Raw genomic sequence first — 12,874 nt, 5'->3', positions numbered from 1 at the left:
CACCAAAAAAACTTCACGTTCACCCACAGAGCTGATCTCTGACTGAACATTCATGAGTTTTTCATGCAAAAACAAATAATAATTATTATTATTATTCTTTATTAAAAAAGATTGAAAAAAAGCCTTGTGAAAAGGTACAGCTTGCTACATACCATCCTACCACATTATAAACCTTGATGGATTTGGGTGCTGAGTATCAGCTGGAAAATGACAGCATAGCTGGCTTTGTGCTGTGACTTTTGGAGGAGGAGAAAGATGTGAATTTGTGGAAGGGATCTGTATTAGGGAACCAGAATAAGCATAAAACACATTTCTCTGTTCCAACAGGCCATGCAGATGGAAGCTCTGGAATGCTCCCCGCCTCCTTGGGAAAAAAATAATAATAATTTAACTTAAAATTCCATACAGCACGGCATATACACAACCTAACCAAAACTTCCCCTGAGGCCTTGGCACCAGCATTCAGTCTAATAGGAAAATTCATTAATTTGAGGTACTGCTCACACCTGCGTTCATTTTTCCACATCGAGATGTTTGTTATCAGCAGGTCCCAACTCACACTCAATAACAGACATCTGTATTTTGCTGCTCTCACTGACTCAAAGGAATGATGGACAAAGGAAACGCTTTCTGCGAGTGTGTATCATCATTTATTGTAGTTCAAGAGTCAGGAACTGAATAGAGGACACAGCGAAAAACAAATAAAAGAAAAACAACCTTTTTTTTACAGACTTAATTTTAAAACACTGTGGTTTCAAATCCTTTTTAAAAAGGAAATTCAAGTATCAGAAGCGGGGGGCAGTAATACAAAAATGGTTGTGAATGTTTTTAATCTCTTTTCTTAAAAAAAAAGAAAGAAAGAAAGAAAGAAAGAAAAATGTAATTCTACATTTCCTGCACCCTTTTTGCTTTGGTAAGGCCAAGCCACGGATACAAACTGGTAAGCAACATAAAAAATGACCCCTGCCCCCAAAAATGCAGCCTCAGAATAAAAGGATCTGCTCTCTGCAGACAAGCTCTAACGGCTCAGAACTGTCATTTAGCATATATTATATCTGCAGCAATAAAAGAATGGATTTTCTTTCTTGAAAAAGTCACTGAAATCCTCGTATTCTCAAGCATCTAATTCTTGGCAGCTGTTGTAATGTATCTCAGTATCAAGGCCTTTCAAAAATACCAGAGCATCTTGATCAGCACAGCGGGACATCTCAGATAACAGAACTTAAAATTCACATGTCAAATCCTTGCCTTTTGCAAATCATCCTCATGTCTTCTAACACCAATTAAAAAAACAAATATGTGAATATGCATAATATAAAAATACGATCCCAAGATTAACACTTTGTTGCAGGCACAGTTATCGCACAGAGTATATTCTTTTGAGGGCAGGGGAATGATTCTGTTTCTTCACAGGGATTTTTTTTTGCATTAAAAAAAAAAAAAAAAAAGACAGCAGTGCAGGTCTGATGGTTGGAAGAAGGGAGGGAAAGAGGAAAAAGTTATTTTAGCAGCAAAATGTCCAAGGTTCTAACCACAATCAAATTAACGGATATCCGGCTGTAAAAAATAAGGTTGAAGGGATGCTGCCCTGATCCATTCATCATTGCTAAAATAATTCAGCTGTAAAAACTCCAAAACGTGACATACTGAAGGACAGTTTTGTAACATAAGCAACTTCCTAATTTGTCCTCCGTGTTATTGACCATCGTTATCACTTAAATATATGTACAAGATTTAAGCTGCTTTTCTTCTTGTCCACATGCTTCTGGTCGCTACAGCAAGTTATGCCAGTGGGCGTGCTAATCCCATCAGCAGCTTTCCAAGTGTAACTGCCCCAGTGTCAGCCCACAGCCCACGCCCTGCTCTTCCCACTGGTATTGGCGTGCACTGCAAGGGAACTCTTAATGGTCAGCATTCTGCTTGTCTCTCATCCAGGCTTGGATTTGCTCTTTAAGTTCTGGCACTAATAAGGTAAAGAAGAGGAAAAAAAAATAATTAACTTGGTAGTTCAATTATTTAGTAATGCTGCTTCTTATGACTAATAGCAAGTCGTTTTCTAGAAACCCAATCAGGAATATCTACTATTATTTTCTTCTATCAAAGGATTTTCTGCACAGCTTTAAGTAAATGAGTTACCCATTTACCTAACACAACAATATCCATTAGCCCAGTAGTTATGAACTCAAGGGTGGTTCAATTTTATTTTCAGAAAAAGGAGAAATAAGGAATTAAGTATTCCATGCAAGCTGAAATTCAAGATCTGATAGTTCTACTGAGGCCTCGATGCTATCTGCTGATATTATATGGAGCAGAAAATGCACACGTGTTGCTTCCCCACATCAACAGGTCCATCACCACCTTAGAAGCAAGGATACCTGGTTCCAGCATATTTTCTGTCAGCGTCTGACGATTGAAGGGATCAGTGGAAGAATTCAGCAGATGCCTCAGGATGATTGACCTGTCCATAATGGTTCCAGATGGCAACCTCACGGGATCAGTCATCAGAGTGTCCATGAGCGGATCTGAGGACACAGCCATCACATTGAAAACAACAGAAAGCTTCACCTGAACACAGACCTACCGCACAGAACTGATACTCAGCCTCCAATCAGCTATACTGCTAAAGTTACAGAAAATAGGTAAAAGCAGCAGCAAGTTAAACTGAGCAGTGGATTTAGCCCCAGTACAGATAGGAAAAAACAGTACGAAGGTTAAGAGTTAGCCACTTTCACCATATTTCAGATTGTTTTTTCCTTACTGTTTTAAATCACATGCAGTGAAGACAAGGCTTGGATTGGACAACGCAGTTCCAGGGAAACAAACAAAAAAAAACCTCCTTTTGTCTCTCTTAGTTGGCTAATTTAATTGAAATGGAGAAGGATGTAAGCCTCTATAAACACAGTCTCTACTAATACATAATCATACTTAAAACAAAGTAACAAAACAAATCTGTGTTGACCTAACAATTCAGTATTTAGAGAAATCAACTTGCCTCTGAATTCATCCGGGGCATCGCTGTAATCAATTTCTGCACGGGCATTCTTGGCAACAATCTCCTCCACTTTCTCTGCCAGAAGTTTGAATTTTTCTATTGCTATGGTTGATTTGATTCCAGCCTTTCTCATCTTTGATATGACCTCCTCAAAGAGCTCTTTGCTGTAGGACCTCTACAAGCAAAGCATAAAACTTTGCTGAGCTGCAGTATCCTAATATGCCGCAGAAATTCTACAGACCTTTCTTTTAGTGCTTTTTAAAAACTGAAGAAGGGATCAATAAAACCTCAAATTATGTGAGACAGAAAATCATAATGTACAGAACACTTCATCTAGCACAAAAATATCAGCTTTGGGTTACACTTGTGCTTTTGTACTGGTCATTACTACTGTAGAACTGTTTGGTAGAAAAAAAACACATTAGAAGACAATACCAACTAATCAAAATGGTTCAGGCATTCAGAGAGGCTGACTATAATTATTAGCACTGTTCCTTAGATTAAATATCTGTCTTGTAACAACTATCCATATTCTTGACCTCACCAGTCTTGGTCAAAAATATTGCATAAAAGCTTTTTTTAAACCCTAATTCTCCAACCATCGTAGATGAAGGCAGCAAAAGAGCTGCTCTTTCCATCAGCCTCTCAGCACCTCTTGGGGATCTTCAGGATCATTAACATCCCACTTCATCCTGGCTGTTAAGAGAATTCCAAAGTCAAAAAAAAGACTGATGCAACAGCTTTCAGGGTTGAACATTCAAGGAGCACAGGTTACATATTTTATATGCATCTCTCCCCTGAAAGCTGCAGTGTTTATTATTCTCAAAAAGAAACAAATTCAGACCCTGGAGTTGTCTGCCACACAGAGCAGAAGCAGTGCATTTAAGTCTTCTGTTGTGGTTGGTATTCTCTCCCACATGGTAGGAAACAACTCAACTGACACATACCTGTAAAGGCATGGCTCTGTATCCCTTGATTTACATTCACATACTTGGAAAAAAATGAAGCCTCAACTTAAAACAGCTTGAAAACAACAGCTAAAAATGTGATTACACAGCCCATCCATGGTATAATTGAATAGTGAAATACATCTTACAACAAATATGCTAACGGATACCATGCAGTTTGTTACATACTGATGATCTCTTAAGTTCTCTGATAATGCACAATGCAATATTAAAAATAAATAGCACCAGCTCCTCCTAACATGAAAAACAACCCTGCTGCCAAACTAGTAAGACGACTCTCTCAAGCACCAAACACTTGCTTTCCAACTGGTGCAGCACGCAGCACTGCAGGAACCGCCTGCTGCTCACAGCTACGTAGTGCAAAACACAGAGAAACAACTGCACATCCTGTGGATTCGACTGAAACATTGCTTCCATCTCACTAAATAACTGAAAAAATAAAGTAGGAAGCTGCTTATGTTCTACAGCACCACTTGCTTTTAACTTCACAAGTTCATGTTCTGATTGCCTTTTAATAGTCTAGACAATGTTCCTTTAATAAAAATTGTTATTCACACTGTAGTGCAAGGCTGAGTTTGATGATAAAATGTAATGCAGTGGAACTCACAGGTTTCTGCTTTCTTTGGGAAAGGAAATTATGCTACCTGACTCCAAGAAATACCATTCTCTACTTAGGACACGGTGCCCACTCCAACTCTTCACTAGCTCACAGAGAACAGAACTCTGGCAATAAGCCAGGCTTCGTCAGTGTTTTCAGATTCCTGCTAACACGTGCTGAGATTTGCAATGGGAGACTCATCAAAATACTTCTGAGAGATGCTACCATGATCAAGCAGTTTTCTATCTGTTTACTAAACTTTAAATGGCAGTAGCAGTTAACCAGTTGGATTTTTCCTCAAAATTTCCAAATAGTCACTGCTCCCACTTGAATAATTAAGTGGCCCTTCATAAAAAGTGGGTATATGATTTGGAAACTTAGTCTATGAATGAATTTTGGATTGTTAGAAAAGGGCTTTTGCTCTCAGCATCAGCTCTACCTTTGTGTGTGTCCTTAGTGAGGAAGCAGAAGGGGCAGTCAGAACACATTCACTTCAGTTTCCCCACTTGCAAAGTCAAGGCTGGGTACTTCTGCTGCTTTACAATGGGGCTGCAGCTTATCAGCAACTAACGCTCGGGAACTTTCCTCTGGCAGTGCTATGGAAGCTTGTAGCTCCGTTCCTTTTCAACACCACTTGAAAATATACCAAAATATACCAAGGGCAGAGAGAATACAGAGATGATTTGCAAAGAAAATAAATTGCCAACACATACGATGGAAACCGGGTAGCAACATGCAAGTAAAATGAAACTCTTCTAGAGTATTCTGCAAAGCCCTGTTTGTGCACAATGCTGTCACCCAAACCCCCTTATTTTTTTGGAGCTCACCTGATCATCAGCAATTGCTTTAGCAAAACGAGCACAATCTAGCTGTAGATAAATATCAGTCAGCTGGTCCAACAGCTTCTTTGGTTCAAACCCATATTTCTCAGGGTTTTCAACTTTTAGGTCACGGCACTTCGGGCCGCAGAGTTGCTGCAAGTTAAAGTTCAACATAGCAGCCAATCGTGGTCCAAGTTCCTATGAGAGCAAAGTAAAACAGACCATAGCACAAAGGTAGTAATAACACAGATTATCACCAGATTTGTATACAGCCAGATCAGGAATTATTAACCAATATAATTATCATTTTGTAGGCTTGCACAAAGTGTCTTTTCTTTAGGCACACTCTCCATAAAAAAATACAAGTAATGCAAACAGCTCTTGTCTAGAAGGATCACACCACCTCAGTGACTCAAGTAACAACTAACTTCAAGAGCAAACAGATTTCAATAGGGTTGGAGTTGGAGAAAGAAGAGAAGGAAGACAAAGGGCCACCAAACATTTCCAAGACATTACCCAAGAGAAGAGCTGTTAGGGAAAGTAGGTACTAAGTTAAATCTGAGTAGGACTTACAGGTCTGAGAAAAGGCTTTTGAACCTGCTTGGTAAGGATATGGAACATATCAACAGTTTCTGTGGCCAGGGCAAGATATGAACGAGAGACACGCTCATCCTGAGCCAGCTGCGACTGCCGAGCCTGCTGCTGATCCTAGAAAATAAATATTCAGTGGTTACAAGGTGAAGTTCACAGAATTTCCTTCCTCATCACCAATCAAGAATCAAAATCTTAATGGCCGCATTGCTAACAGGATCTATGCAGGCAGAAGAACACACTGCAATTCAAATCAACGCGATACATTTTTAACTTGAGACACAGCTTACTTTTTTTTTACCTATTACTAGAGAAAAGGCTGCACTAACTCATCAGAATTCTGCAACACTAAAGATGAGTATCAGTGCTATTACAGAAGTCCAAGTTTTGTAAGTCTGCTTACATCCCAGAACCACTCCTCGCAACTACAAAACCGGGTTACGTTTCCCTTCCATCCAAATGTCAATACATGAAGAGAGCTTGAATTCTGAGCCAAGAAAGGTTCTTCCTAGTTTGTGTACCACCGTAAGTAAACGCATCACACTGGAACAATCTGTAGATCATGTACCAGCTCATTTTGTCTCTACAGTAATGGCTTTACCTCACTAGCTGGCACCGACAGGAACAAAGGCTTCACAAGAACAAACCAGGATAAATTTAACAAACAAGATCTTTACATTTTCTTTTAAATCGATAACCTTAAAATAGAAATACCTGACATCAGTGAGTCAACACACGCGATTATTGTTTAATCAGGCTAAAATCTGAGCTGCAGTACTTCAATAGTCTGTGGCAAAGCTACACAGGATCAATGCATTAAAAAATAAAAGCATCATTTTCTTGTAGTCAATTCAACTTGCGAGCAAATTCCAAAACCTCCTTCAAAAACATTTAAGTCCTAATTCCTCCATCTAGGTTTTTAAGTGCACATCAATTTAAAACTTTTTACTATTTGCACTTCACATAGTACTGTTTGCTAACCACAATAAAACTATGCAGAAGGATTTTTTTTGTTTTGGTTTGTTTTTTTTGCAGAATGTCATCCAGAGTGACCACAGCCATATACTGGCAGCAAGAAAAAGCATTCTGAACTGCTTCTCACAAGCAGCTCTTTGATGCTGCCTCTTACTTATAAAAAACAAAAAAACAATGGTCTTGTATTAAAAAATTAAAAAGAAGTAAAGGGCATTTTGAAAAACAGCTCTGTTCACCCTGGGCAGCAGGTCCCATTGCTCTTTATTCTTCATCTCCTCTTGCACTTCATGGATACGTTTTAGGGATTCCAGACTCTCATCCAGCAAGAAAGTTGTGTCATTTATCAGCATGTTGATGTAGCGAACAAACTGCTTCCCAGAGCTGAAAACATTGAAACACAGTTATCACTGCAGAGTAGATGGGTGTGCAGAGCAGACTGCAACCCCAGCATCACACCTGCTGCACTGTATATTCTGAACAATGACCCCATTCCCCAAGCCAAGTTGATCGCGGTGTCCAGAGCTCAGCATTTAGAAACACCAGTTCTAGTGGAAGCGCTGTCATTTAAAACACAATGGCAAGTGGCATCACCCATTCCCAATGGCAATGGCCTCCTCAGCAGTTCTCATGACAGTAAGCAGCACCATATACAATTTCTTACTCACTTGAACTCTTCCATAAATGTACCATGGTGAGCTATATTCTGCCAAAGGCTTTTGAAAATGGTGCTGATGTGGTAGCGGATCGTAAACTTGTCATAGAATTCACTAGTTGCTCCAGTATGCTCAACATCTGAAAAAGAAAACTGGATCTAGAACACAAGATCCTAGAACTGAAAATAAGCCTCCCACAATGACTATCATGCAACACACTACATCTCTTCCAATGTGATGACCTTCAAACACCAAGCTCTAAGAGAGAAAATTAAATTCCTGTTCAGAAACTTCCACCTTAACATCTACCTACAGCATCACTGTCCACTTCCCAGTTAAGAACCGAACTGAATTCTGAAGAAAAGAGTCAGGAAACACACTTTCTGTTGTATTCAACTCCATTCTGTTCCATGCCCCAAAATTTAAGTAATAACAAACTCTGGAAACATTGCAGCAAAAGCAGTTCTTTCTAGCAATGCAAAGCATACAAATCCACAGGATTTGCAAAATCAGTTGTAAATCCCAATACTCCCTTAGAAAACAAAGCAGCTTTCCAGTTTGGAATCTAAATACCACACAAGCTGTAACCACATCAAGACACAGTGCTAAAGTTGTCAATGCACAGCAGCCTGAAGGACTCCTGACTGCTGAGCAACTAAACTATGCCTGTCCAAGATCCAAGGCCTATCTTGACTTTGATTTTTTGTTTGCTTAAGAGGTCTCAACACCTAACACTGCTTTTTGCCTTACAATACTTACTGTACATTCACATCAGTGAATTGCTTACCTGTGTAAAATTTCATTAAGGAGGGAACTAACAATTTAGTGGAGAGAGGATGATTCTCAATCATTTCAAAGAACTTCTGTGTTCGGGGCTGAACAGCTGGATTAGTCATGAACATCACCTCCACCAGCTTGGCTACTAAATAAGGATTTCGGATGTAGTTCTGGTTGCACAGCATCACAACAAGGAACATCACTATGTCCTGAGTACAGGGCTCATAAAGCACCTGAGGAGCATATCTGAAAAATTAGAGATAAGGAAAACAAAATGAAAAAACCCAGCCCTGTATTCCAAACAACGTTTACCATACACTTCCAGTTATCTCATTAACAACAGGAAAAGCTTAAGTCATTTTTATCATATCTTCCTGCCCTTCTCTATAGACATGACAATATTACCCTTCCAAAAAGTCTTGCCAGCTGTCCACTAGCAGCTGGATTTTAGCCCCAGTTCCAAACATTCTCTTCTGAAACGTGACCAAATCATCTGCTGCACATAACAGCAAATTTGCTATGGAGTACTGCTACAGCAGCACCTCAGGAAAGCAAAAGCAACCACTCCTCTCCTCCTCACACAGCACAGTACAGTCTGAATTTTAAGGCACATTATCAGAAAGAAAGTAATCAGCTTCAGAACTCCAGGATTACATCCAAATAGTATCCATGCCTGTCTGAACAGCTACAATTAAACAAATGCATTTAATCCCTGTAACAGAGGCACTTTTGTACTAGTTAAGCCTTTTTTTTTTTTTTAAATAATAATCTAGTGATAATTAACCCTGTCATAAAATTAAATGGTCTGAAGATCCAAATCATTAAGAAAATCCTTCAGGGCAAAACCGAAAGAGAAAACGTCTGAGCTTGCTTACCTGAGAAAGCAGATCAATATCATGGAATAATTTAGGTTAAGAGGAGGTCAGCTAGGCATTATATCTGCAATAATTCCTGCCACCACCATAATCTTACAAGTTATTAAACAGCATGACAACTACAAAATAGCTAGCAAACTACATTCACACCCTAAGTTATTCATGTGGGCACTCCCTGCCACGGGTAAAGGGTAGAACAGACTTTCTTTAGAAATAACTTTTACTCACTGTACAATAAAAAATAAAAATTCAGCAACATCTTCCACGTAAAACTCTGGCAATGCTGCAAATACCTTCGGAACTTCAAGCGTTAAAGGCAGTTTTATGCTGCAGAGTAAAAGATACAACAGAAAGGACAGTGAAACTCCTGGGCTAAGTACAAAGCAATATGAGCTCTCCTATGGAGTTCACCTATGAGAAGACATTATAAAAGATGTGACAGATTTTTCAGAAGGTCAGTGCCAATGCTTCAGATCCACTGAACACATCTGTGGGTTGCTTCCCCAACACCCCACATCCTCCAGTTAAACCTTAAACTACAAATAAGACATTCAATATGAGTGTATGTCACTGACAGAAACAACCAAATGAACATTTACACAAGAACATAAAGACTAAACATCATAAAATAGAACTGCTGAATTAAAGTAGATAATTCAGTAAATAATCTACCATATCTTTGATATGATTTACACAGATAACCCCAATGCTCACTTGGGATAGGCGGGGTCGAGGATGCGAAGCATCAGTTGGATCACCATGCCATAGAAATTCAGACATCTCCTGAGAAAGTTCTCATCCAGCAAACCAGCATCTGCACAAGCCTTGCACCTCACCAGTTTCTGCAGAAGGCACAAACAAAAATTAATCCAAGGCAGGACAACATAACAAGATGGCCAATCTTATCCTATCTAACCAAAGTATTTGTGCATTATGGCAAGTGTACAGAGGCCTAGAGTTCTATCACCATGCATGGACTGTGCACACAGCTACCCCTAAACAAATCACAATATTATACTGTTGCCTTACTTCTCAGGAATAAGGTCTGAATTAATCTTGGTATTATTTGGAGTTTTAAGTCACAATTAATGTCACGCAGTATCACACACTACATGAATGCAGTCACAATACACTTTAACAAGCTCCCTTAGTGCACAGATTCAAAAGTATCCATTTCAAGAAACTTCAATAGAAAGCTGCACTGAAACATTCAGAAAAAAAACTAAACACAGCCAGCTTAACAAAGATATTTAGTTTCAACTCAAACCGCTCACAAACCTTAAGCTGCGTCTTGCAACGTTTTAGCATCTCTCTGTGTCTGGTAGCCAGAGGAGAATCCTTCCATTGACTTTCATTGTTTTTCAGATCTTCAACAGTCCTGAAAACCATACACAGTGTTTGGTTATTGTGACAGAGGGGGCTACCTATTGCCATGTGCAAGGCATTAATCTACTTAGCTAAAGAGAGAGGAAAGATTGAGAAAAGTGGGGGGGAAAGCTAATTATCTTTATAGAAGTTACTCATCATCACAAGACAAATAAATTGCTTTTGCAAATGCAGATAGAACATCTGCAGTGTGCATTCAAATATCCCATATAAATTAGGTCCAATGTACATGCCTTCAAGAGCTCTTCAACACTGCAGCACCACATGGAAACTGCTGCATAGGCAGCATTCTCAACAATTCTAAATAAGGAAAAGAAGTAATTCCTTTTTCAAGCCAAATGTGCAGCTTATTTACAACCAATTCAGTCTGTTTATTTGAAAATATTTTTTTCTTTAAAGTACACTGACTCTTCCTGCCCTGCTTTCTGCAGCTTCTCAGTGTCTTGGCCTGAGTGTGCTTTTAAAACAAAAAATGAAATCACTGTGAATCCAATCCAAAAATCCTGTGATGAACACATGGTATTATTGCCAAGGAACATTTACCAAAATGCAGTGAGTGCAACTATAAACAATGGAAAATACTGATGATCCAAAAATCTGTTCTAATTTTAACAGAGTATTCTTCGAGGTTGAGCAAATATAAAAGTCTGTTTGGCTTTACCCCAGGAAAAATGGAAAACAGCAGTATCTTCCTGTCAACATCTTAACTTTAACTATTTATAATTTGTAAAATGGTAAACCATGTGCTAAAATACAGGCACATGGGCAGCACTGAGAATTCACTGCTGAAGCCTTTTTACAGACTGTACAATTAGTCACTCCCTCCCCCAAAAGCCATGGGAACACCACATGCATCTTCTGGAACACGAAACACTGCACAAGCACGGCTAATACAGTATTGTTTCCAGAATTGTAAGTCATCTACCTTCATTCCTTTATCAAATATGTAAATTTCCATGCAATATGCTAAAGAGCTCAGAACATTGATGTCTACACATCATCAACCACACCCCAGATTAACAAGCAAAGTTTTGTCATAAATTCTAAAGCGCTTTAAAGATCAATTCAATTCTCTTAAATAGAATGGTCTTCTCACCAGTTTGAGCTGCCTTGGGTAAGTAATAACCTCCCTGCCACTATTATTTGAATTCCTGATGCAAGCCACAGTCTCTTAATGTAAGCAATCTGTAACTGTCAAAAGCATCAGATTAGCAAACAGTTAAGATTTCTACTCAGCAACAGCTTTACTCAAATTGTCATCATAATTTCCATCAAGTTTGCAGGACCTCCCACTGCGGTGAGATGAAGACATTGCAGGAGCAGCAGTGCATCTCACACGTACTACGAAAGAACAACTTCTAACCTGTTGAGTTCCCTGATGGCTCGCAGTCTGCGTATGTACCGACGGCAGCTTGGCAGGATGGAGAGATGGTGGGCATGCAGGGTTAAGAAGAAACATTCAGTTGGGAATTTCGGATCGGAAAACGGAGACGGATCCCTGTCTACAAAACAAGTAAACAAATCAACAGTACAAGTGAATGAATTAAGAATATGAACTGCTGTAAGGAGGGGCAAGACCTTAAACTCAATCACAGATCACAGAATCACAGAATCACCTGGGTTGGAAGGGACCTCAAGGATCATGTAGTTCCAACCCCCCTGCCCGGCAGGGCCACCAAACATACACACATTTAGAATCATTTAGATTTAAACTCAACTTTCTCTTAAAGCAAATATGAGTAGGCAGTATCATAGTGCTCTATTAATACAGTACTCACAAAGCTCAGCAATCCAGGCTGTAACATCCTCCATTGTTGCTTTCACTCTTGTCTCATCTGTTGGGAGGTCAATACGACACCTGGGATGAAATATGTACATGGGATCAACCGTTTCCAGCTTGATCTTCATACTTAGTTGCTGCAGTACCCATAGGAAGTTGAGCATAAAACCATCTGTAGACACCAAACGATCATCTGTCTGCAGAATAAGAAAGGAAATAGTTAAAGATCTACACTTAGAAGTATAAAGATATTTTCTGCTGCTTGAACAGTATTCAACATAAACAAAACAAGAAGTTAAAGAAAAAGAAGTGAGAAAGAACTTGGATCTGTAAGAAGGCCCTCTTGACAGCCAGAAGGTCATTTAGTCACTTAATGAATTATCTTTCTCTAAGGTTCACATTCAAACAGTCATTCTCATTACCATCAGGACATGGCAATTCCAAGATAGTAAACAACA

General features: G+C 39.2%; 1 protein-coding gene across 5 annotated transcripts in view; it reads right to left on the bottom strand.

The window, feature by feature from the left end:
- Positions 1-591: 591 nt before the first annotated feature.
- The window catches only part of UBE4B (ubiquitination factor E4B), a 35,988-nt gene continuing 23,705 nt past the window's right edge, over positions 592-12,874 (bottom strand). For all 5 annotated transcript variants that reach the window (XM_048968034.1, XM_048968038.1, XM_048968033.1 and 2 more), the window contains 13 exons: positions 12,415-12,613; positions 12,000-12,138; positions 10,529-10,628; positions 9,965-10,092; positions 9,479-9,577; positions 8,386-8,621; positions 7,611-7,737; positions 7,182-7,326; positions 5,953-6,087; positions 5,386-5,577; positions 2,993-3,167; positions 2,376-2,522; positions 592-1,963 (listed from right to left, as the gene is read on the bottom strand). In XM_048968034.1, coding sequence (XP_048823991.1) covers positions 1,902-1,963; positions 2,376-2,522; positions 2,993-3,167; positions 5,386-5,577; positions 5,953-6,087; positions 7,182-7,326; positions 7,611-7,737; positions 8,386-8,621; positions 9,479-9,577; positions 9,965-10,092; positions 10,529-10,628; positions 12,000-12,138; positions 12,415-12,613 — 1,884 coding nt within the window. In that variant the 3' untranslated portion in view covers positions 592-1,901. The remainder of the gene's footprint in view (positions 1,964-2,375; positions 2,523-2,992; positions 3,168-5,385; positions 5,578-5,952; positions 6,088-7,181; positions 7,327-7,610; positions 7,738-8,385; positions 8,622-9,478; positions 9,578-9,964; positions 10,093-10,528; positions 10,629-11,999; positions 12,139-12,414; positions 12,614-12,874) is intronic.

Source organism: Lagopus muta, chromosome 21, assembly GCF_023343835.1.
Source record: "Lagopus muta isolate bLagMut1 chromosome 21, bLagMut1 primary, whole genome shotgun sequence".
Classification (NCBI taxonomy): domain Eukaryota; kingdom Metazoa; phylum Chordata; class Aves; order Galliformes; family Phasianidae; genus Lagopus; species Lagopus muta.
This window is presented reverse-complemented; position numbering and strand designations above follow the sequence as displayed.